Source organism: Hydra vulgaris, chromosome 04 (genome assembly GCF_038396675.1).
Source record: "Hydra vulgaris chromosome 04, alternate assembly HydraT2T_AEP".
In the NCBI taxonomy this organism is placed as follows: Eukaryota; Metazoa; Cnidaria; class Hydrozoa; order Anthoathecata; family Hydridae; genus Hydra; species Hydra vulgaris.
The window spans coordinates 50793625-50820662 of record NC_088923.1 but is presented as its reverse complement, the minus strand read 5'-3'; the positions used below and the strand labels follow the sequence as shown (position 1 = coordinate 50820662).

Genomic DNA, 27038 nt, shown 5'->3' with positions numbered 1-27038 from the left:
AAAGTAGTTTGATCCCAGTACTACCAGGGGCGTGGTGGGAATTGAACTTGTAACCTCTCGCTTATAAAGCGAGTGCTCTTCCACTACACTGCTACCACATTAGAAATATATTAAATACATAAATTATTAAGTTTACTTATTACTTTGTTAAATAAAGTAACAAATTAGTTATGTTTACAATTTACCATTTTATTTAAATTATCAAAGAATAATATACGTAATTACATTTATATAAATATGTAATTAATATAAATATGTAATAAATATAATTAATTTTATAAAAATTTGATAGCGAAATTTTTTATCGCAAAAACAAACGTTATGTATCAACTCAAATTTAATAGTGTAATAAAAAGTACTGATTTTTATAAGTATTAAAATAACTATTTTGTAAAAATTTTTATTAAAAAAAAAATTCAAATGGGATTTTAAAAGCTAAAATCGTAGCTGCAAAGCAAAACTTAATTCAATTTTTGGCAAAATTGGCTTTTTTGGTTTAAAATACTCCTTAGGTGCACAAAAGTATGGAAACAAAATTGATTTAACTTTTGCACCTATGAGTAAAATTCAAATATTTTATGTCCGGAAAAAAAAAAATGAAACAACATTGTTGCTGAAAAACAAAACTATCCTAAATCCATTTTTTGGCAAAAAAAAACTTTTTCCGTTTAAAATACTTAATACATATAATAACTGAAAAACAAGTGTATTTAATTGAAAAAATCAAAAGCGAATTTAAAATTAATTTAAATTTAAAACTTTAAATGTCTTTTTCTTCGAACAGCCAAAATGGACTTAAGATGGTCTTGTTTTGCAGCAGCAATTTAATTTGTAGAATTTTGTTGTATTTTATATAATTTTAAAATAATCTCAAGTCCATTTGCATTGTTGTTTCTCATAAACATAAATTTTTTATTTTTTATTTGTTACATTATGAGAAATAATAAGATTTTCTATAAGTATAACTAGTTGCAATGTTTTAATATAAATTATAAAGACTGGGCTACTTAATTCAAAAAAATATAATGCTTATACCATCTTTTAAAAAAATGAATTACATGAAAAAAATTATGTATTTTATTACCGTAGCTGTGTTTTCAACTTTAATTTTTGTTTTGTATGAACAATAAAAAGTTTCAAAAATAATGTTTATATACAATACTGAATTTGTTAATAATTTTGAAACAACTAAAATGATTAGAAAATAAATGCACATAAAATATGGGTCAAACAAAATCACCGGTAGATTTTTTTTTTACCAAACAATGTCCGATGTCCGGCGCTTATTTCAAATCCTGTATTAATATAATATATTTCTTTATTAAAGTCATGTAAGTTATATTTTAAAAATAAATATGAAATTCTAACTTATCTAACTAAAAAATCAAACTGTTTAAAAAAAGAAGTGAGATTTTATATAAGTGTAAATATAAAAACATGTTCAATTTTACGCTAGTGATAAGCAAAGTTAAAGAACAGTTTTTAATTTTTTGATTTAAAATATATGGCTGAAAAGTGTGGACTGGCACAATAATTTATATATAATCAAAACTTTGAATTGATTGGTTTTAGAGTTTAAACGTGATCATAGAAGCATTGCAGAAGCCTTTAGTGGATCTAAAATGGAGTACTTCATGTTTAACACAATGTTTTACATATTAAATATAAAATGCAGTAATAGTGTAGTGGTATAGCAACCACTACACCACTCGTAATATTTTATGTTTGAATTTTTTTATAGCTATTGATGAGACTTGGATCTTCCATTATCATCCTAATCTGAAACAAGAATGTTTACAGTAGGCCGAAGCTAGTTGTTTGGCTCATAATTGTTTGTAGTAGTTGTTGTTTGTAGTAGTTTGTTTGCGGTAGTTTGTTTGTATTTGTTGTTGTTCATAATAGTTGTTGTTTGTTGTAGTTTGGCTCCAAAAAAGGTAAAGTCAGAAGCTTTTAGGCTTTAGGAGGTTAAAAGAGTTTTGTTGATTGATTATCTTGAAAAAGATAAAACAATTAACTCATAATATTTTTATCTTTTGAATCAGTTGAATAAAAACAATAGTTGATAAAAAAATACCTGGTTACACAAGAAAACATTTTTCATCGATGTCTTGCACTTGCAGTCAAGTGTTTTGTGTCAAAGTAACAAATAGAATGAATGAATTTTTTTTCTACATAGCTGAAAATTTAAGTTGGTACATAAGGTAAAGAAAAGAGTTAAAGATCAAGAAAGCATCAAAAATCTTTAATTTATATGTAATGATGAAAAGTAAAGATAGGAGAGAATTTAAAGCACCAATGTTTCAAGAGAAAGCATGTAGAATCATTGAAATAAATGTGTTAAAGTTGAGACAGAAGAAAACTAATTTTATTAAAAAAAACTCATTTCTTCATTTTTGCAAAGACTCCAAAAAAATATCTAACCAAACTGTATATATTTTCAAACTGACTTAAGAAATTCATCCATTAATTCTAAAATCTTATATTGTTGTAAGTATCTATTAACTACTGTCAACCATATACATTCTTTTTACAGCAATACAAAAAATATAAAAATTATACTGGCCTATTAATTGGAGCATAAAATCTTGGATTTCCCCTCAAGTTAAATAGAAAATAGTTTTGATATCGTTTTCAGAGTGTTTTCGATATTTAAAACTGTATGGTATTTTTTTACAATTTATTAAAATCTTTTTATGTTTTATGTAGTAAATTTAATTAAAAAAAAACTAATTAAAAATTCATACTAAAAAAGTAGAAGATTTCACTCTTTTTCTATGACTTGTTCGATCCACTGCCTCTCCTCATTACATTATTTGAATATAAGATCTAATGATTTTATATTCGAATAATGTAATTTTTTACATATCAAACATACATTAGCAAAAATTAGAGCAAATGGAATGGTTTCTTTAAAAAAACAAGTTTTTCTTTTCAGTTCAGTATAGTCGAGTAAAAACCCAGGTTTTGTTTATTTTAGTTTTTTTTTTGTGTGTGACAGCACTTATTTCAATGCAATACTGTATTTTAAAATTTTTGTTTCTTGATTTGTATTTTATAAAAAATGGAAATAATATTTAGAAGCTATGAAAAATATATTACCCATTATGAGTGTATTTCTGTAAAAATTAACAATGTGCAACAAGCAACGAAGCAGATTAACAATTAGTATCTAATTGTAAATTTGCTTTGCTGTTATTTCCATTTCTTTATTTCTATGTTGTTATTTCTATTTTGTTATTTGTATTTTGTTATTTATATGTTGTTATTTTTATGTTGTTATTTCTATTTTGTTATTACTTTATTGTTATTTCTATTTTGTTATTTCTTTATTGTTATTTCTATTTTGTTGTTTCTATGTTATTTCTATGTTGTCATTTATATTTTGTTACTGTAATAGATTTAAACAGCAGTGTCATTAGTAATTTTTACATTTATGTTATGTTTATTATGATGCTCTGAATACAAAATACAAAAATCTAAATAATGAAAATAAAGAATATGTTACTATTATATTTTATTCTTTTGGTCTTTGATTGAAAAATTATTAGTTAACATAATTAACATAATTTTTCATGTAAACTTTTATTTTTGTTATAGAACCCTGGGCAATATTTTTTGCGTCCCATGCAGAAGGAATATAAGTTTGAACCAAGTAGCAAGGTATTTGTTTTGTTATTGCAGGAAATGTTTTATCATGCTTGCAAATGGATTTGAGCAAAATTTTATGACATACTTGTAAAAAGTTTCTGAGAAAAAAATTAGAAAAAATTTATATAAATGAAATAAATTTTGTTTCATATTAATTGCATAAGTATGCACATAAATAATAAGTAAATACATAAGTTAAGTGTTAATCAAGCTTTTAATTCTTGTAATGTTTCCATCAGCAGAGAGCACATTGTACTAGAACCATAGTAACAGTGTTACAAATAGAATTAGATAAGAGTTTTAGAACTAAATAAGAATTTTTTATTAACATACTTTTAGATGATTGATATCAAAGAAGGTGAAGAGTTAGCTATTGTTATAAGTGGCACAAGAGTGGCCTTCAGGTATGACTAAAATTACAAGTTAAACTTGATTTTTAATTTTAATTCAATGTGGATTCTATTTTATTACCTTTTTTAGTTTTTGCTTTCAGTTGCGTTGGTTTTTTATCTACTTTATCTGGGATACCACAAGAAAAAGTAGCAATTGAGGTATATTTTTGTTTAATTGCAAAAGTGCATTATTATTCATTAGTTTTATCATAATATATAGGGTAAATTGCCTAGTTATTAATACCTTTTTTTTTACCAAGTTCCTGATAAATAAGTCTTAGCCTATAATTTGATAGTTGGGCTTAACAATTCTTTTAAAATGAATGAATTTGATTATAAATAAGGGGGCTATAACACCTAAAAGAGGTAAATGACAACCACTAGCAAGAAACATGTGAATGTCATCTGGGCAATTAGAGAGATTAAAAAAAAATTTTAAACTCTGACTACTGCAAATATTACAAACATGCCAATTTTTTAGAATATTCTTAAGAAATTTAGAAGATGTAAATGAAATAATTTAAAAATCAAAAAAAATTATAAAAACACAATTTACTATTTTAAATTAATTAAACATGCATTTAATCAATTTTTTTTAAACAAAATGGCAATAATAAAATTTTCATCAACCGCAAAAACTTTTACCCAGATTGCCCAACATGCAATTTTTTTGCTTATGAAAAAATGATTTGTATAAAATAGTTCTTGATTTTGCTGCTTTTGCTCTCATTTGAAACTATAAAGTTCAAACATGATGCATTCAAGCTAAAATACCCTCCCCCCCCCCTCCTTTCTCCCTCCTTTGTCTTGCAATGTTTTGAAATCTTGTTTTTCTGGTTTCAATAGTGAACATAAATTGTGGAATATTCTAGAATAATAAATACAAGTTTGAGCTTAGATAAGAAATATAATAATCAAAATAAATAATGTATGCAAAAGATCAAATAATTTGTAATCGTTTTGAGAGAAGAAAATATTAAAATAAATATATAAGTTTTATTAGTGAGGAATCAAAAATCAAAATTCATATATTGATCTAGATATTATCCCAAGCACAATTCTATTAATTTAACTGAAAAATTTATGAAAGATTTTAAAGAGAAATGAAAATCAAGGATGAATCCTAACTTATATTATATAGCCTTATATATCCTAACCAACTGAGCCTTATAATATTCATCTTACAAGCAATGTTGGATTTGAGGGTTTAACTGAACAGTCTGTTAATAAACAGAGAACTGAAGATGAGGGGGACAGATTGTCAGTTCCAGTTAAAGAATCATTTTTCTTTCATGTACACAGGCTTGGACAGTAATGACGTGAGATCAAATGCTTATGCTGACCATGCAAATGATTTTTTTTATTTTTGACTACTTGACCATGATTGTTTAGATGTTTTGATGATATAAACATTCGAGAAATGTGCTGAAAAAAGAAATTCGAATCCAAAAGTAATTAGGAAGAAAATTAAAAAAAAACTAATGAAAAAAGAAAACAAATCTTTTTGAAAACGAAAATATATAAGCACTAAAAAAAAACTCCAAAACACTCAAACTTGAAGTGAAAATTACTTTTGTTAGGTTTTTAATTGCATTTGAAATAAATTACTTTAAATCTTATCTTTTGAAATGTTTTATTAAAGTTACACAAAACGCTTTTATGTTAAGTAACAAATTACTTGTAATGATTGTTTAATAAATGAACAAATTTCATTTTAATTATTTAAAAGTGTTACATATAATATTTTTAAATTGTATAAACATTTATTTTTTCAAAAAAATTTGCAAAAAAAAAATTGTTAAAAAAATAATGTAGTTTTTTTAATAGTAACGAATTTAATTAAAAAATAACTAAAATAATTAACTTTTTCATGTATATCGTAATTGAGAGTAAAAAAATTTTTTAATTAAAACATGAAAAGATTTTAAAAATTGTAAGATAAAAACATTACAAAATACTTCAAAAGTTTTACATTAATTAACAAAATACATGTTTATATAAGTAAAAAAAAGTTATTTTATATTTTTGTATAGTTTATATATTGTATAATATAAAATGTTCCTTGAGTCTCACAGGGATCAGTCCTTGGCCCCCTTCTTTTTGTGTTGTATATTAATGACCTACCAGATAATTTGACACACAATATAAAATTATATGCTGATGATAGCAAAATCATTGGGGTAATCAGCTCACCATCAGATGTAGATTTTTTACAAGCTGATATCAATAAAGCTGTTGAATGGTCAAGAATTTGGCAGATGAAGTTTAATATAACAAAATGTAAGATCATGCATATCAGTAAAGGATCGTCTAAATCAAATCATAAGACCGTGAAGCATGGTGGAGGCAATGTAATGGTCTGGGGGTGTTTTTCTGCTAACGGTCTAGGTCCAATACATCGAAACGATGAAATAATGGACCGTTTCATGTATAAAAATATCCTGAAAGATGTTATGTTACCTCATGCTGAATGGAATATGCCAATAAAATGGGTTTTTCAGCAAGACAACGATCCGAAACACACTGCAAAAGTAGTCAAGCAGTGGTTTCAAGACAACCACCTATCGGTGATGGATTGGCCGCCTCAATCTCCGGATCTCAACCCTATCGAGAACCTGAAGGAGATCGTCAACCCAGAATTAATTGTGAAGGTGTTCGTAATATGGATCAACTGTTTGAACAAATCCAAAAGGCCTGGGCAGCAATTCCACAAAGTTTCATTGATCACCTGATCGAATCTATGCCTCGAAGATGCAAGGCTGTGATCAACAACAAAGGATTCGCCACAAAATATTGATAGCGAAATACAGCTTGGTCAACATTTTGTCGAGTTGCACTTGTTTTGTCCAGAAAAAAATCAACTTTTTTAATACTTTTGATTAATTTATTAATTTTCTTTGAGAGAGAGAGAGAGAGAGAGAGAGAGAGAGAGAGAGAGAGAGAGAGAGAGAGAGAGAGAGAGAGAGAGAGAGAGAGAGAGAGAATATATATACTATGTGTGTGTGTATATATATATATATTTATATAATAAATAATATATATGTTTTTGCGATATATTTCGTTTATAAATATAGACTTAGCCGTACTCTAACTCTTCTGTTGATGTATGTTTGATATATGATATATTTCAATGTGACTAACATTTTATACACTTTTTTTGCTTTAGGCTGTTGGAATTCACAAATGCTCAGATTTACATGAAGCATCTATTTCTGATGCAAGTGGACAATACAGAATACGAGGTCTGCAGGTATGTCATTTTAGAACTCTTTATACTTTAAATCAAATAGAATTTTGCAAGTAAATAATTGATAATATTTTAGTGGATTTTAAAATAGATTTGGCACAGTGAAGGTTTTCAAAAGTTTGCTTTGAGTTTATTTGTGAATAATTTGCCAAAATGGGAAAATAATAATTTTAAAGGTTAAAATCATTTTTAGTTCAACTATTAAAGTTATTTCTAAAAGTAGTACAAATTCGCTATTTACTAAAATGAAAGTTTTGCAACATTTTGGTTTTAAATTATTTTTTTTTTTTTTTTACAGCAACTGTAATATGTTACATTTATTACTGTAAAGGAAGACTAAATGTTTGTTAAATGTATTTTGTAATAAAATATTTGTTAGCTCTTTGTTGCCATTACTTATAGGTAACACAACTATTTCTTCATTTTTTTCTATATATATTAATTTGATCAAATGCTAGTTGTGACCCAACTGCTTATTTGTTCTGACTCCATTAAAAAATTGTAAGAGAAAATAAAAAAAGAGTTGCTAGGGCTAATTATTTAAATAATTGCTTTGCTGTTTTTTAGTTAAATTTTTTAAAACTACTAAAAATATAAGTTGCTTAAATTTTACTATTTATTTATATATATATATTTTTATTTATTTATAACTTTATTTAAATAACTAGTTATTTATAAAAGCAAATAAAATTTTGAAAATTAAAAGTTTAGGATGTGTGGCTCTAATTTGTAAGTAAATAATTCAAGACCCTAATTGGCTAATGTTTCTAATTGGCTGTTGTTTCTAATTAACTAATGTTTTAAGATGTTTTAAAAAATAAAGAAGTTTCAGTTAGCATTGAAAAGTTTTAAATAATTTTCATCAAATAATCTCATACAAATCAAAACAAAAGCACAATTACTTATCAAAGGTGCGCTAATAGTGGTTGTATGGTATACACAGTAGCTTATGACTTACTTTGAACCTTATAAAAATTACAAGAAGTTATACAAATAGTTTAATCCTGCATTTCTTCATGAATAGTGTAATCTTTGTATAATTCCAGCGTGCTTTTGCTCAGAAAGGCATCTGAAGAATTAATTTAACAAAAATAAATATATTTAACATTAATTCAAAAATGGTTTATGACTTATTTTTATTTTCTTCAAAGACATACTCAAAACAGTCTTAGAAATTCAAAAATATTGGGACTTTTATCAGCTAATGCTATTAAATATCTCTTTTTTAGTTTCTTTCATATTTTTAATATAAGAAAATATTACAAGTTATTACTAAAGAAAAACATGTGCAAAATAACTCTTTGGTTCATGTAAACTTTGAAATTCAAATTACACATCACAACCTATTGTTGCTGACCATGATAAAATAGATTATAATACAGTATAATACACAATGTTGACCGTAAAAAAAAAGTAGAAAGTAAAAAAAAAATTGTTTAGTAGCCTAGGAACCTAGCAAATAAAAAAAAAATATCATATAGTGATATAAATATTAAATGTATACAGTAAATCTTATTACAATTTTTTAATCTTTTTTTTTTTTTTTAATCTATTTTTTAATTTTCTTTTAATTTTTTGTTTTCAAAACTTTTAATATATCTTTGTTAAGTGTTGTAATAATTTTATGGTCCTTAAGTGTTTTAATAAATAACTTTATATGAAAATTTTTATCACTAAATATTTAAGCTTTTAATTACTAATTTTTTATTTTTTTTTAAAATCATTTTAATTACCCTTCCCAAAGTCGAGAAGGCCGCTACAGTTGAGGAGGCTACTTTAACTGTGGTTACAACCCTTTCTTTAAACATCTATTTAAATTTTTAATTATTTGGAACTAATTTTTTATTTTAAATCCCATATTAAACTTACTACAAAAAACAGATGACTGCTATGTTAAAACAAAGTGAATCCTATTATGTACACAACAACCTGTTTACAAACTCATGATTAAAGTTGCAAAAAAACGTTGTTTTTTTATTTGTATTTTTTTTGTGTGCAAAAAAACAAGTTTTTTTTTGTTTTTGTTTTGTTTTTTATGTTTGTTTTTTTGTTGCTTTTTTTTAATTAAAGATTTAAAAAAAAAAAAAGTTATATGTTATATATAATTTAACATAATCTTAACAGTCAATACAAACTTAAATAAATAGTTATTTTTTAGACATCAGGTTCTTTATTCTAAATTTCCTGTTCAGTAAAGTTATCAATTAAGAAGGCAAATACGGGTTCGTTGAAGTCACTTGATATGTTTTCCTCTTAACTCTGTACAGTAAGATTGCCTAGATTAAATTCTTGCCTTTGACTTTGAGTTGTTGATGATTCTGTATCACATTTTTGATTTTTGAGTTCTAAATTGTGGGAAAATTTTTTTTTGATGTTCGGTCATTTGTTAATCTATTCTGTTTTTGATTATGGATCCAAGATTGTCGACTAAATGTTCTTTCGGTCATTTATTAATCTATTCTGTTTTCAGTCATTTGTTAATCTATTCTGTTTTTGATTGTGGATCCAAGATTGTCGACTAAATGTTCTTTCGACTGCCGCACTTGTTGGTGAAAGTAATAGAATTTTACTTGCAATACTTGACAGTATTGGAGTGCATGAACAACATATTCCCTTACACCAACTCGCAGGAAATGTTTGTTTTACTGAAGCCTATATAAATGGTTTTGAAAAAAGTTCTTCTTCAGATCTATAGTCAGCAATCTCACCCAAAATTTTGTCCTCACAGTCCTTAATCGAAGGATCCAGTTTTCCTAAATTATGAAGGGTTGCAATGGCATCAATCTAAAACAGATGTTTTCAATCAATTAATAATTCATTTTAAATGTAGAAAAGTTAAATAATTGAACTTTCAAAAAGTTTTTTGCTTTTTTTAGTATAAAAAAACACTCAAATAAAGATTAAATAATTAAGAACACACTGTTTCATCTCCAGAGATATGACATCCTTTATATCGTAGATCCAGTAAATTTGCAGCCAAGTGAATATTTTGAATCTGAAATTTTCTTCTTCTGGCAATTATTTCCATCATAGCATATTCTTCTTTTTTTAGTATTGGGTTGCAAAGAATATTGTCCTGAAAAGATTTTTCTAAAAAAGCTTTTCAGGACAATATTTTTTTAGCAACAAATTTTTTTCTTAGCAAGTGATTTAGCTTCATCATCTATAGCTAATCCCCGCAGTGCTAACCTGTTGTTGTGAAGACTTTCCATACACTGGATAATTAAATCCCATCTAAAGGAACAAAATATTGAAATTAAACACTTAACTGTCTAATTTTAAGGCTAATACTATACTTACAAACTGAATTTGATGATTCAGATAGATAAATAGCTGTGACAAAACCACCACCATCAGAATCTGAAAGTCCTCAAATTTCTTAGAGATTGAGGACCTTTTTTTTTTAGGAGATGCAAACATGGTACAAAATACAAAAATATTTTAACTGCCACCCCCCACCCCACACCACCACCAAAAATTCCTGGATCTGACACTGATAAGTAGTGTAATAGTAATTAGATTGAATTTTTAACAAAAGTTTTAACTGGAAGTTTTAAGTTGAATAGCTTGTCCAAATTTCTGCTGGTGTTGTTTTAATAAAGCTGATAAAATTTGTGACTTTTTTATCGCTTTTACCACCATTGTGCAATCTTGTTGGAAAGCTGCAATTGATTCAAGGTTACTTGCATCAGTGAAAATCAAATTTAGTGAATGGGCCAGGCATTCATAAGCGTATATGTGAGGAAAATTGTGAACAATTAGTTTCCATGCTCTTTTCATATTGGTTGCATTGTCAGTTGTCACATACTATTTTTTTAAATTGTTTTTGCTATATAATCACCAGTATGACTTTCTGCACCTAAAAAAGCGTTAAATAAACCATTATCAACAAAGGTTACTTCAAATTATTTCAAAAAACTTATATTAGATATTATTTTAGAGATTAAAAATTATGGTATCTGACTATTATGAAATATTATAAGTAAATTAATATTTAAGTTATAAGTAATATTTAAGTTATAAGTTAATTATAAGTAATATATTATATAGTAAAAATAATCTCAAAAGATTACCTGTTTCGATGCTGTTCCAAAATACTGGTTGAGGTATTGTTACAAAAAAATTATTGATTCCTTCATTCCTGCAATTAGTAAAATATGATTAATTAATTACAACAAGTAATTAGTAATCCATTTGCTAACTAATTAATAATATTGATAGATAAATTGGTTTATTTGCATATTATTTATTTATTTTTTAATTGTTTTCCATTCAAATTCTATTTTGTACACATACAAATTCTAAATTATTCAAATTCTAAATTATTCACTTGGTTATATCGAGTTTAAAATTATGAATATCTAGGGCACAAATCAGAATTTATATAAAACCATCCCAAATTTGAGCTACATTTTTTTTACCTGATATTGCTCCATCCATCACATAAAATTGCTACACTTGAGGCAGTTACCACAAGTTCTTTAATGGTTTTTGAGGTTTCATTATAAACCCTTTCAAGCAAGGAATTAGACAACGTATCACAATTAGGTAATTTAAATGCAGGTTGCAATTTTGCAAAATATTTGAGCCGCAATTTATTTTCAAAGTCTCAATAAGCATCCAGTACCATAGACAGCGCGTGCTAAATCCCTTTGTGGTTCATCCTGTAAAGTTTTACATCATGATTTTTATTTGAAGTTATTTTTTTACTGTTTATTTATGTACTTCATTATTGCTAGACTATTCATTGCAATCAATATTTGTAATAACTAAATTAAATACTTACTATTTGTTCATTAGTCATTTTGTCTGAGAAAATATAGGTTGCAATTTTATTATTCTGAACTCTTGTTGAAGAATGTAGTTGTTTTAAGGGAGTCCATTCCAATTCATTCTTATTCTGTTTAAAGATTTCAATTCTTGAGGTTGTAGGCCTACTTTAGCTTCTAAAGGAATTTGAAGTATGAAAGAATGACTCAATTGGAGTTTGCAATGTAGTAGATAGCAAGCATATTTTTTTTCCCTGCTTCTCCTTCTTGAGCAACTAAATTTTCGGGAACAATTTCTTTTAATATTAAACCTGTTTGACCTTTTTTTTGTTTTAAGGGAACTTCATTTAAATACTTATTTTTTATTTGGTCACCACATTTCATACAATTAAATGTGTGCTTGGCCATTCTTCTGCCATTTTTTGCTAATTTTAGGCTGCAAATTTGCATACAACTTGTTGAATTTTAAAACCTCCAGGTTCTACATGTGTCTCATTGAAAAAAGTAGCAACAAAACATTACTTTCTGCCTGGCATAGTTTTTTTGAGGTTGCTAGTTTATTTATATGTATTAATTATATGAAACTATTTTTTTAGAGTTTATACAACATTTACAATTTATACTAAATAAAAATTTTTAAAATGACAAATTTAAATATTTTAAATATTTTAACTCCATTTCTAAACTATGATTAAAAAATACCTGTTACAAACAAACGAAATTAAACTTTCAAAATAAACCTATTACTAATAGCTAGGTTTATTTTGAGAGTTTAACTTTAACTATGTTTAAAATTCAATACATTTGTATAATAAAATAATAAGTTTATTTAAACAATTTCTTTTAAAAACAAAATTTTATTTATATTTTGCTGTTGTTTTTTTTAACATAGGCGACTAAATTGTTATAGCTAATATATAGGGTAATATACATTATCTTAAATAAAAAACATGTGTATTTGAAAGTTTGATACCACTGTAACTGTTTCAAGGTTCATTAAAGTCTGAAATATAAACAATACTACAAAAAAATCCATTAAAAACGTGTTGTTTTTTTGTGGTTTAGTTTTTTTAAAAAAAATGCATTGGTTTTTTTTGAGTTGCAACTCTACTCATGATCTTTGTGAGATTTGACAGCTACTACATCAAAGGAAGATTTACAAGCTACTACTTTATTGGGAGGTTTAAGATTGACTAGTTCTCAGCGGTCTGGTAGCTACTACTATGTGATAGTGGTGTAGTGGTAAAGCACTCGCCTCATAAGCCTCATAAGCCAGAAGTCTATATACATATAATGTATAATATCATATATATATATATATATATATATATATATATATATATATATATATATATATATATATATATATATATATATATATATATATATATGACATTATATATTTGAAAGATGACATCTTGTATGAGAGTATATTATATATTATTTTAAAACATCAAGAAATACGGTTTCTTTCAATACAAATAATATTATTATATAAGAAATTTTCGCTGGGTTAGGGATACCAGCATCATCAGCTTATAAATTCTATTATATATTATATGTATATAGAAAGAGAGCCATAAACCCAAGGTTTTTCATTAACAAAATTAATTGATTCTTGTACAATTAGTCAAGATACAGGGTGATTTAATCAAAAGTATAAACTTTAAAATTGAATAAAAATTGTAGATCAAATCGGATTATCAAGTCCGATACACTATTTTAAAGATAAATTAAAAGGAAATTGAGTGATAAGAATTTATTTTTTATTTTTTATCAATATGACCTCCGTTTTTTTCAATTAATAAATGACATCTTTTTGTAAAATTCAAAAACGTTGATTCCAAAGCCGAAGTGTTTATTTTTTGGATTTCTCTCGTGATGTTTTCTTTTAAATCATCTAAAGTCTTCGGTAATGGCTTATAAACTTTAGACTTAAGATATCCCCATAAGAAATAATCACATGGATTGAGGTCTGGTGATCGTGGAGGCCATTGCTGCTTGGTAATAAATTTCTCCCCAAATTTACTTTGTAACCACTCTTGAACCATATTAGCCGTATGCGGAGTAGCCCCATCTTGTTGAAAGTAGTATTTTTTGTGACTCTCAACTCTATAGTGCTTAGGCCAGAAAAAAATTTTAAGCATATCCAGGTAATTGTGCTGATTTACCGTTCCTTCAAAAAAGTAGGGTCCGTAGATTTTTCGACAGGAAATGGCACACCAAACCAAAACTTTCGCATCGTGCAACGGTTTCTCTATCCAATCCTCAGGTCTCTCATTCAGCCACATTCTGTTATTTTGCTTGTTGATCGACTAAGTAAGGTAAAAATAGGCTTCATCTGTAGTGATCAACCATTTGTGAACATCCTTTTCCAAGTCCAGCCACCATTGAGCAAAAATGACCATTTTTTCATAATCAAGTGGCAATAGTTGATGAGCACTCTGGTATTTATACAGTTTGAGTTGTAAATCTTTAAGAAGAATATCACGGCAAAGGCTGTATGAAATTTCAACATCAACTGAGGCTTTTCTGATCGACAATGTAGGATCTTCGAAGAAGAGTACTTTCAGCTTATCTCTGGCATTAACTCGAATGTCTCGCTCATTCCTCGGTTTTGGTGGCAAATCAAGTATTGTTCCGGTTGTATCAAATTTTTTAGATAATTTTGTGATAGCTGTTGCCGTTGGACATGGTCTGTTCTTAAATTTACTTCTATAAGCTCTCTGAACCAGACTTACGCTCTTCAACTTGACCAATTTTTTTGTTAAAAATATGCGTTTTTGAATATCGTATCTCATGGCTATGCTGTTATTTTAATTTTTTTGAAATTATTAACATTAAATTTCCTTTTTAATGAGCTTTAAAATGTACTATGGCATGTAATGTATTTGCAATCGAAAATTAATTATGTTAATTTAAAGTTTATACTTTTGATTAAATCACCCTGTATTATCCTCTCTTTTTTTTTTTTTTTTTTTTTTTTTTTGCACTACTTTGCTTGTTAATTCTAAAATGGAGGCTTGTGAGGAAAAAAATGTTTGGCTTCCTACATAGTTACCTCTCAGCTTTTTGGATTAAGTTTAAAGTATTAATTTTAAAGTTTAAAATAAAGAATTTGTAAAAAATATCTTATTTTTTTTGAGCTTTATTTCGTTTGTTTAGCCAGGCTGTTCATATAATGTTCGCAGCAAGTCAGATGAAAATCTTCATATTGAAAGATTAGCTCCTTATAATCAAGTCATTCAGGTAATTTTTAAGTTTTATAAAATAAAATATATTTGCATATCTCTTCTTTGAGAAAATTTTTATTTTAAGGTTTTTCATTATAGTCAACTATTTGTAATATTAAAATTATATTTGTCTTATTCTTTAGGTTAGCCAAGAAGACATTAACGATTTAAATTTTATTGTTTTTATGAAGCCTAACAAATTGCACATTGCTGTTAGCTTGGAAGTGCAGACGGAGTATTTATCATCCTTAAAAGTAAAGTGTAACTTGAATTTTAACTTAATAACTACAACTGAAGGCTTGATAATTTTTTATTTTTTTGAAATTTTTTTTAGGTTATGTTGTATGAAGAAGAAACTGAAAGATTAGTTCATGTTGTTACACCTGGCGTTGTTAAATATATTTCTTTTCCACCAGTCCCACCTATGGTATATTTTATTGGGTGACAGGAGTAGTGTCGAAAAATGAACTTAAGAATAGTGTCGAATATATTTAAAAAAACCTTGTGTCACAAAAAAAAGAATAGTATTGCAAATAAATTTAATGAATAGTGTCGAAAACAAAAAGGAGTAGTGTTGTTAATAGTAAAGAGAATAGTGTTGCAAATAGTTAAAGGAATTGTGTTGCAAATAGTAAAATCAGAATAGTGTCGCAAATAGTAAATATATGAATATATGTGAATATATATATATATATATATATATATATATATATATATATATATATATATATATATATATATATATATATATATTCTGTTTGTTTTTGATACTATTCATTAAACTCCTTTATGACATTATTCCTTTTTCTGTTTTCGACATTCTCATTAAATTCATTTGCGACACTACTCCTTTTTTTTGTTTTCGACACTATTCTAATTTTACTATTTGCAACACTTCCTTTTTTTATTTTTGAAACTATTCTTAAACTTCTTTGCAACATTTTTTTATTTTTGTTTTCGACGCTATTCATTAAATGTGACATTATTGCTTATTCTGTTATTATGCGACATTATTGCTTATTCTGTTATTCGACAATCAATAATGCAACAACTTGCAGCACTATTCCTTTTTCATATTTTCAACAATCAAATTTGCGACAATCAAAATTTTGTGACACTATTCCGCCACACCATTTTTTAAGTTATATTTTTTGTTTGCTCTTCTAGTTTTCTTTAAACACAGTTTTTTTTGTTCGTCTTTTCTGAGTATTTATTTTTTTTAGATTTATGTTGTAAAAATACAGGCTACATCTTTTTTTTATTTTAGGTTTATGTTGTAAAAATACAGACTACGTTATCATCAAAGACACATGAATACCGTTCAACATCTGCTACTATAGCTCCAGATAAAGACTTTAAAAAGAAACATGCTAAACTTTTATTTGAAGCCAAGGTTTTTTATTATTTTTTCTCAGAAATTTAAAAGAGCATGTGTTTATTGCCAAATATATATATATTTTTTATAATTGTTCACCTCCCCATGGACGAGAAGGCCACCACAGTCGAGGATGCTACTTTTGTGGTTACAATCTCTTAACTCTATAACTCCAAAACATGAACCTTGACAAACAAAGGCCGCTGCGCGGAGAAACGAGTTGAGCGCGGTACTACCAGGGGCGTGGTGGAGATTGAAATCGCAACTTATATATATATTGAGAGAGAGAGAGAGAGGAGAGAGAGAGAGGCTATAGGCATCAGCATATAATATAGTTACAGAAATTTTGACCATTAAATAACAACAACAAAATTTTGACATCAGCTTTATAATGGTTTCCTTTACATTAATATGAAACCTATGAACCAAAATATGAACTAGGAACCTATTTAATTAAGTGCAAATGCTCCAAAGTGTTGGTGAATCAAAACTTCAAATACAAATAAGGGCTTAACACTAGAAATGTTTGATTGAAGAAAAGTTAAACCAGTCTGCATTAGCTTTGCTTGGAGTAAATTGTAATGAGGACACTGAATGGGATAAAGCAAAAAACAATTAAAGTGGAGGCTAAAAAATTTGATAAAAAAGTCTGTGAAGCCTTGGAGACAAAAATATCAATGTTCTCCAATGCATGGTAGTATAAACTTAGATAATGAACAATATGTTAAAAGAAATTTTTGGACTTCATTTTTTTATATTTACGTAAAAGAAACCATTAAAAGCTGACATCAAATTTTAAAAATTTTGTTGTTATTTAATGATCACAATTTTTGTAATTATACTATATGCTGATGATTCCGGTGCTTATAATCTAGCAAAATTTTTAAACGAATTAATTAGTATAGAGAAAATTTGCATTGTCTGATGTTTTAAGGTAGTTTTATATATATATATATATATATATATATATATATATATATATATATATATATATATATATATATATATATATATATATATATATATATATATATATGTGTGTGTGTGTGTGTGGGGGGGGGTTGGGGGTCTATATATATATATATATATATATATATATATATATATGTGTGTGTGTGTGTGTGTGGACATTGGTGAGAGAAGGATGGGGGGGGGGGGGAAGACCTTGCAAGAAAAGGTACCATGACTTAAAAAAAAGTTTTAGCTATTAGTTATTTTACCATATCCAAAAAACAAATCATCTTAATATCCTCATAAATGTTAGCAAACTTTTGGATGAAACATTTTCGAACATGTTTCTGAGTAGAAAGCAAAAGAAAGTTCATTATTTTTAAAACTTGAAAAAAGATATGCAAATGTTGTAAGTTAGTGGAATTTGTTTTTGTTAACAACCTCATGTTTCCTGTGCTTTGACAAAAAGAAAATAACATTCATTAGTTATTATTATTAATTTTGACGAAATAATTTGATTATTTTCTGAAGGAAATAAAATTGTTAGAAAGAATAAAGTAAGGGATTGTGATTTTTATTGAATGCTTTTGAATTTTCGATTTTATTAAATACTCTGCAGTGGAAACTTTTGATATTTTGGAAGTTTTTTTGGAATTTTAATGAGGTTACTTCACCTAAATGCTGTGAAAGAATCACCAGCTGTAAAGGAATCACCAGCTGTGAAAATCTTGAGCTTTTTATAAAAACCTACAAAAATTTGACATTAACATTCGTCTAAAAGATTAGTATACAATTAATATTTTACCTCAAATATATCTTATTGTTATATTACACACATGTCGCATTCTAAACATAAATACATGTATAGGAATAACGTATACTTGTCTTACATACCTATGCATTAATGTAATAGATGATCATGATCTCTATGATATGATGTAAGTATATCTAGTATTTATCAGATCAAAGAAGTAACATGTATATTTTAAATTATTTTAATTTGACTCATTTACCTTTTAAATATACATTACCTCATTACCTTTAATATGTATATATATATATATATATATATATATATATATATATATATATATATATATATATATATATATATATATATACATACATATATATATACATACATATATATATATACATATATATATATATATATATATATATATATATATATATATATATATATATATATATATATATTGATATTTAAGGCTGTTTTGTATTATAATAATAAAACAAAACTCATAGTCATAAAAGAGTGCTCAATATTAAAAAGATACTTCAAATAGAGCAATATACATATATATTAACGAAGAAGAAACAACTTTTTCTATGGTACTTTAAATTTCATGCCTATCGGCAATCATCAGCCATTGAATACCTATTCAATATATATATATATATATATATATATATATATATATATATATATATATATATATATATATATATATATATATATATATATATATATATATATATATATATATATATATATATATATACATATACATATATATATATATACATATATATATATATTTATATGTGTATATATATACATATATATATATATATATATACATATAAATATATATATATATACATATATATATATATATATATATATATATATATATATATATATATATATATATATATATATATATATATATATATATATATGTATATATGTATATATATATATGTGTGTGTGTATATATATATATATACACATATAAATACATATATATATATATTTTGGTGTGACAGTTGCTCAACTTTGTTGTATGATGCTGTTCATAATTTTGAAATTTTTAGTCATAAAAATGACATACACAAAGTTTGATTCTTAATTAAATGAGCATTGGCAAATTGAAACTTCAAAATTTAGCCCAAAAATCATTATTTTTCATTGTGTTATATTTTATTACCATGGTAGGGCTCAAAAAAAGTAATAAGCTGGTTTTTTTATTAAATTTCTTTTACTAAATACAGCCATATAGAGTACAAGATGATGAGAAAAAATTTCTTTACAAGGTGTAATAAGGTAAAATGTAGTGCCAAATAAAATTGCTCATTTTCCAGGACTAGAAACCATGATTTCTCTTATTGTGCACAAAATGGCTTTTGCAGATTTGGGATTTGTTGTTTATTTGATTTTACTACTCGAAGAATATCGTAAAAGTGCTTCTCATCTCTAGTTACATCTAGAAAGTCATATTATACTTTCACACCACGTTCTGCTGCTTTATTTACCACCTGAAATTTGTTGACAACCACTTTCATGTTTTGGTAGTTTTCCCTATTAATCCAGTCATGTGCTAAAATATGGAGGAATTTATAAAATGCTAAAAAATAAAAAACCAAAAATGCTAAAAAATCTGAATGAATCCGGCCCAATTAGTTCATCTTGAGAAGTACCATATTCTATTGTAGGAGGGAGATAGGGCTTGCCTTATCCCTCAATGTTAAATCCAACTCTTTGTTACAGAAGTGTTTTCGAAGATAAAAATAGATTTCCTTTTCATTTTATATTTCTTCTTCGGTTTCTACTGCATCATAGATGAAAACAGTGCTAACAGAATAAACTTCTCAGATAAATACCCTGTTTACCAACTGAATATATGCAAGCATTTTCAACTATAGTTAAGCCATGCTGAGTAAATTTTGCGCTACCTTGTACAAGAAAAACAAGCCACCACTGCACATAAACTGAAACTGTGAACACAACAAATGATTCCAATTTCTTCATTTGGTTATTTGTAACAATTTCAGCTTTTGGAAAATGCTCTTTGATCTGTCTAAGCAGGAGCACAATCTTCAAAGTATAAAGCATTTTACTCATTCCTTGCTTTGTGAAGGGCACCAAGATAGAAAGTTGTTGGTTCAGATCAATTAGTTATTATGAGCAGACAAAGCTGAACCAGCTCTTTGTAGTCACCTTATATGAATGATTGTGAAAATGATTTACAAAAAAACTTAGCCATCTTATGCTAGCATTCTTTTTTAATAGGCATCATATGAGGGTGATAATACTTTGCTTTATTATCTTATAACAGTTGAGGGAAATGTTTCTTGAACCTAGAAAAGTGAAAAAGATATAGTAAATAAATTCTAGTTATTGTAAGGTAAAAAAACTATTAGTAGTAAGTTCACTACTTTCTAATTGTAAAAAGTAGCTCTTTACTATTTTTTGTATAATTTGTTGATTGTAGGTAAAACAACAGGTATAGTCTATTGGGGTCACCTTTGGAAGATTATCTGTATTTGATGAAGATGTATTGAAAACCATGCCAATAACATTTTCTTCACACTTTCATTCTCTAAGAAGTTTGTTAGTTATATATATATTATATAAATATATTAAATATATTATATAAATATATTTAATAATAAATATAAATATGTTTATATATTTATATATATGTGTGTGTATTATATATATATATATATATATATATATATATATATATATATATAAATATATATATATATTTATATATAAATATATATATATTTATATATATATAAATATATATATATATATAATATATAAATATATATATTTATTTATATATATAAATATATATATTTATTTATATATATAAATATATATATATATATATATATATATATATATATATATTTTTATGAAAAGAACATTATATTAGAACCAACTCAATCTGTGTTTACACTTCCTCTAGCTGTGGCATTTTTATTTTTTTTTATCCTTTTATTTAACCATAAAATATGAAAATAACATTTTATAAACTCGCAATAATATTTTATAAACTCACATAAATAAGGTTAGGTGTCACTCATATAGTTAAAAACTAGTCAATGGAGTGACACTTAAAAAAAAAAAAAATAAATAAAACATAAAAAGAATTATAAATAAGAAAAAAAAAAGAAAAAGGAAAATAAAGCATTTAATAATTGCAATAATAATATAAGAAAAATAATAATATTAATGATAATGTGAATAAAAAAACAAATAGTAACTATATCATGATAATTTCACTAAAAGTTATAACTAATGATAAAAACAATGGTAAAAATAATCAAAGTAAAGTTTATAACTATGACAGAAATTAATAAAATAAACATAACAATTAGGACAATAACCATAAAACTATTACTACAATTGAATCACTATCACTTTCATTATAAATAATATTAATAAGATTTAAAAAACAAAGATAAATTAATGATAATAGTAATATTAGTAGAATTAAAAAAGACAGTATAGAATAAAAGTAATAATAGTTTTATAAATACAGTAATTTAAAAGAAGCAATAATAATAAAAGATAAAATTAATATTCATTAAATATATACTCAAATAAAAATTTCTTAATTTGGTTTCGATTGAGAAGGTAATAATAGGGTATTTAGTTAAAATCTTTTTTTTTATAAATGATGTTATTTGGTTCCAGTGAGAAATTGATGTTTTATAGAGCGCTTACCATATTTAAAAGTGTTGAAAAAGGAAGTGTGCAAGTTACAATTTTCAGTATTTTGCGTGTAATATTTGTGTGTGTCACTTGTTTTAATAAAAAATTAATGAAGGAATTTGGTAGTTTATTTTGAAGAAAATCAAACACAAAGAGACAATTATAAAGCTTTACAAGATCTTGAAATTTTTGAATTTTTAATGCAGAAAACCTATTTTCGATATTAGATAAGGGAGAAAATGTCATAGGTAAGGGAGAAAATGTCATAATTCTTATGGAAGTGCATTGTAAACTGTTTATACGATGTAATAGAAAACTACCTTTTTGATCCCAAACAGTGCAACAATAAGTTAGATGTGAGGAGAACAAGGAATAGGAAATTGATATTAAAACATGTTGGGGAACATAGTGTCGTGTTAATGACAGCATACTATTGGCACGTATCAAATGCTTTTTGGAGATCAATAAAGACGCCACAAGCAAAAGAACCACTATCGATCGCACCATAAATCATTTCAGTAATGCTAATAAGTGCATGGGAAGTATAGTGTTTTAAATCCAAACTGACAGCTGAAATAAAAAAGGAGTTGAAAATTTCCAAGGTTTTAACTGGAACATTGATAATGGTGTTGTTTGAAGATATACAAGATGTATATGAGATATCATTCGAACGTATATTCAAAAGAGTTCTAATACCCTTCCACGTAGCTCTCAAATTATTGCTATTGGTAGTAAAGTAGTTAGAAAAGTGGGTTTTTTTGCTTCTTCGAATAAGTGTTACAAGTAAATTTCTATAGGTTTTGTAAGTTTTTTTAAGAATTAGTTTGTCATGAAGATTTTTTGTTTTAAGGAACTTCTTAAATATATTGTTTTGTTTTTTTATCGAGGTTAAAATTGCTGAAGTAATCCATGGTTTAAGGCTTCGAGTTAAGCCACGATTACTTAGTTGTTTTTGGCGGTGCGTGTTAGTCTAGAAGAGAGTTAAAGGTAGTGAAGAAATCTTCATATGATTTTTTTGTATTACTATTGGAAACTTTGATTACTTTATCCCAGTTGATTTCCAAGTAATCATTCCTGAAATCTTCACTATTTGATTTTTTGAAGTTTCAAAGAATAATATTGCTTTTTCGAGAATTAATAATTAAAAAAGATGAATAAATTAGAAACTGTGGCAAATGATCCAATATTCTAATAGTTAGATTGCCGGAAAAAAATTTCTTTAGAAGTTGAATTAGAAAATATATTATCAATTAAAGTACTTGAGTGATTGGTAATTCTTGTTGGTAAAGATATAAAAGGAAGAAAGTTGTTTGAAGCAATGATGTTCAAATACTCCGAGTTTGAATTATCTGAGTTTGCTTTTATAAGATCGATATTAAAATCACCCATTATAAAGATAGTTTTATTTTTTTCAACAGTCAGTTTTTCAAATAGAATAGCTAGATATGAAACAATTCATTAATATCCATGTTAGGATGGCGATAAACACAGCTTACTATGATATTAGACTTTTTAGGGAAAACGATTTCAACAAAAACAGACTCTAATAATTGGGGTTTATACATAAGTAAATCGTTTTTAGATTTATAAACTAGTTTATTAGAAATGTAAAGTAGAGCACCTCCAAATGAAGTTTTTGTTGGAGTATGTTCATAAACATATCCATTAAGATTAATTGTAGTGGTTGGGAGTAAATCAGATTTCGGCTTAGTTTCTGTAATTCCGATTTTATTAAATTCATAATTTATTAGAGATAAAAATTAATATTGATGTTTGAAGAGATAAATTTTTCAATATCAATGTATTTACAATTGATTGGATTCTCAACTATGTTCGTATCATCATCGTCGTTGTTATTTAGCTGATAAGTAAAGTAATTATTAAATTGATTAAAAGTCAGATTCTTGGGAGCAGGAAAGAGGGAAAGTTCATTTGGCATCATTGAGATGTAATATATTGTCAATTGAAGTTTGAAGACGAAGTTCATTATCCGATATAGAACTAAAAGGAAAAATACTGTTTCAACATGTAATACAGAGCCAATAATTCGTGGAAGAGTTTTTTAATAAACTAAAATCATTATTATTTAAAAAACTACATTTCTTATGGATTGAACTTAGGCAGTGATTGCATTGAAGTGAATGATGATTAGCACGAATAATTTTATCATAAATTTTGCAGAGTTTAGACATAATAAGTAGAAATTTGTTTAGAAATAAAGATATTGATATTATTAAGATTATTACAACAGTAACAATATAACAATAGTAGTAACTATACGATAATATAACAATGATGAAGTTTATGATAAAAATATTAACAATATAATAATAATAATAACGGATAATCACAACAACAATAATAATAACAACAATCACAAAAATAGCAACAATAAAAATAGTGACAGTAATAACAAAAATAGTAGTAGTAATGTATAATAAAAATATAAATACTATAAATATGACTAACGCTTAATAATAAAATATACACAATATGATAAAATAGATATGTAAAAAAGAAAATAAATTGAATGAGCTAAAAAAAAAAAAGTTAAATAAATATAACCGTAAATTTTTAAACTTTTTTAATTATTATTCGTCTTACTTGACTCGCTGATGGATGGCAAATAATTAAAAGTTCTTTTACTAAATTCAAATTTCTTTGTTGTTATTTCTTTGTTCTTATCTGTAAGCAGGTATAAACACTTTATTTAATTGGTTACTTATTAATACACGATTCTCTGATTTGAGTTTAAGCGCCGCGCACGCATGTTAAATGACATGCGCAAACCTAGCGGAGGTAAACAAACCAAAAAGAATAAATCTAAAGGTAGTTTTGTTGTAAATGTCTGAAATGGATAACAAAGATACAGTTTTATCAAATCAAATGACTTTACAGGATTTTAAAATAATGTCTGTTGAAGCTCTGAGAATAGGTTTACTTTTTCTTTTGTGTACTTCATTGTTAATTCATGAACATTTTTTATATTTTCAACTTTAGAAGTTTCAATACTTTGTGTTAAAAGGCTGAAGACTAAAAAACAAAAAGTTGTATTAGTACTAATAATTTACATAATATCTATATAATATGTGTATATATATATCTATATAATATGTGTATATATATCTATATAATATGTGTATATATATATCTATATAATATGTGTACATATATATATATATATATATATATATATATATATATATATATATATATATATATATATATATATATATATAATGTAAATTATTAGTATTAATAGTGTTATAATACACTATATAGTGTTATATAATATAATGCATAATAATAGTGTTACAATACACTATAATTATAGTGTATTATAATACACTATAATTATAGTGTTATATAACACTATTATTATAAAAGAAGTAGTCTAGTTAATCTATACCTAAAAGGTTCTGTGCAATTACAGTTTTCTTCTTCTCTTCTTGTCCCGTGAACTTCGCAAATTTCCTGTCTCCATTTAATAAGTCTATATTGACCATTTTTACAATCTTTAACAACACAATGAGTAGACATTTATATTTTTTTTGACCTTCTCGCAGTAACTCAAGTCAACTTATATAAATAAATGTTTGTTTACCTCCGCTAGGTTTGCGCATGTCATTTAACATGCGTGCGCAGTGCTTAAACTCAAATCAGAGAATCGCGTATTGAATAATTTATAACTAAAGTAATTTTTTTTTTTAAACAAACTTTTTGACTTTTATACATAATTTGCAAATCTTTTATCCGCTTGATAAGTTTTATTCTTTTTACAAATAATTTCTTTTTTTTTTCTTCACCTATCAACAACTTTATATAATTTAATATATTAAATAAATATATATATATATTTAATATATTATATAAGTATATATATATATTTAATATAATGTATAAATATTTATGTATATTTATATATATATTTATATATATATTATATATATATATATATATATATATATATATATATATATATATATATATATATATATATATATATATATATACATATATACATATATACATATTTAGGAAAGGAACATTATATTCGAACCAACTCAATCTGTGTTTACACTTCCTCTTGCTGTGGCTATTGTTTTTCTTGTTTATAATTACGATTCGGTAAGCTTTATTACATAATATAAAAATTGTAAAACTAAATAATTTATTTTAAATATAAATTACAATATATTTTTCTTTGCAGGTTTTAATTTTTTTTATGACGGTTAACTCATTTATTCATTCCATCAATAAATCTGAAAACGAAGAATCGGAAAGTGATCGAGACGATGAATATGTTAAAAATACTGTCAGCAAAAAGAGCAAAAAGCAAAAGTAGACTTCAAAGTTTAGACCAATCAAACAACTTTGAAATGGCTCAACTCACCTCAAATAGGAATTTTGAAATGCCAGATCATAAGAACATTTTGAACTGAAAAAAATTACTTCAATTAACTGAAATGAAGTTGAAAAGCAAGTAGTTGTTTCCTAATTTTTTTTTTTTCTTTTCTATTTAATCATGCTTTTGAGTCGCTTTGCTTGTAAGAGTTCCCAGTATTTATTTATTTTTTTTCCTACTAGAATACGCGGTGGGTGAAAAAAAAAAAAAAGGAGGGGGACATAATCTGACGCCTTGGTGCAAAAGCATAGAGCAATCAAAGATTACAGTTTAAACATAAACATATTTAGTTTTCAAACTTTAGTATTGAAATTTAAAAAAAAATTTTAGTTGCAGTTTTCGGTGATTACCATTGCTAATTAGAACTTAGGTAAAGAAAAATATATATATAAAACAAAGCTGTAAATATTCTCATAGTATTTAAGAAACAGTAAAAATGAATTCGAGGAACTACGGCGACACTGCAGACTTGCAATTGTTATTTAATCTTATTCATAATGGGTGGAACATGGCCTACTATATTAAACGGCCGTGTATGTAACAT

General features: G+C 25.7%; 1 protein-coding gene and 1 long non-coding RNA gene across 2 annotated transcripts in view; one reads left to right on the top strand and one right to left on the bottom strand.

The window, feature by feature from the left end:
* LOC101235342 (BOS complex subunit NOMO1) overlaps positions 1-26587 on the top strand; it is an 81139-nt gene extending 54552 nt beyond the window's left edge. The window contains exons 30-39 of the mRNA XM_065796570.1: positions 3598-3660; positions 3988-4052; positions 4142-4199; positions 7207-7290; positions 15222-15305; positions 15433-15543; positions 15624-15716; positions 16557-16682; positions 26128-26217; positions 26300-26587. Coding sequence (XP_065652642.1) covers positions 3598-3660; positions 3988-4052; positions 4142-4199; positions 7207-7290; positions 15222-15305; positions 15433-15543; positions 15624-15716; positions 16557-16682; positions 26128-26217; positions 26300-26434 — 909 coding nt within the window. The 3' untranslated portion in view covers positions 26435-26587. The remainder of the gene's footprint in view (positions 1-3597; positions 3661-3987; positions 4053-4141; positions 4200-7206; positions 7291-15221; positions 15306-15432; positions 15544-15623; positions 15717-16556; positions 16683-26127; positions 26218-26299) is intronic.
* LOC136079896 (uncharacterized) lies at positions 22959-25675 on the bottom strand. Its single transcript, XR_010638315.1, has 2 exons — positions 25499-25675; positions 22959-25122 (listed from the first exon to the last, which is right to left on the bottom strand). It is a non-coding gene; the product is annotated as an uncharacterized LOC136079896 (long non-coding RNA).
* Positions 26588-27038: the final 451 nt, after the last annotated feature.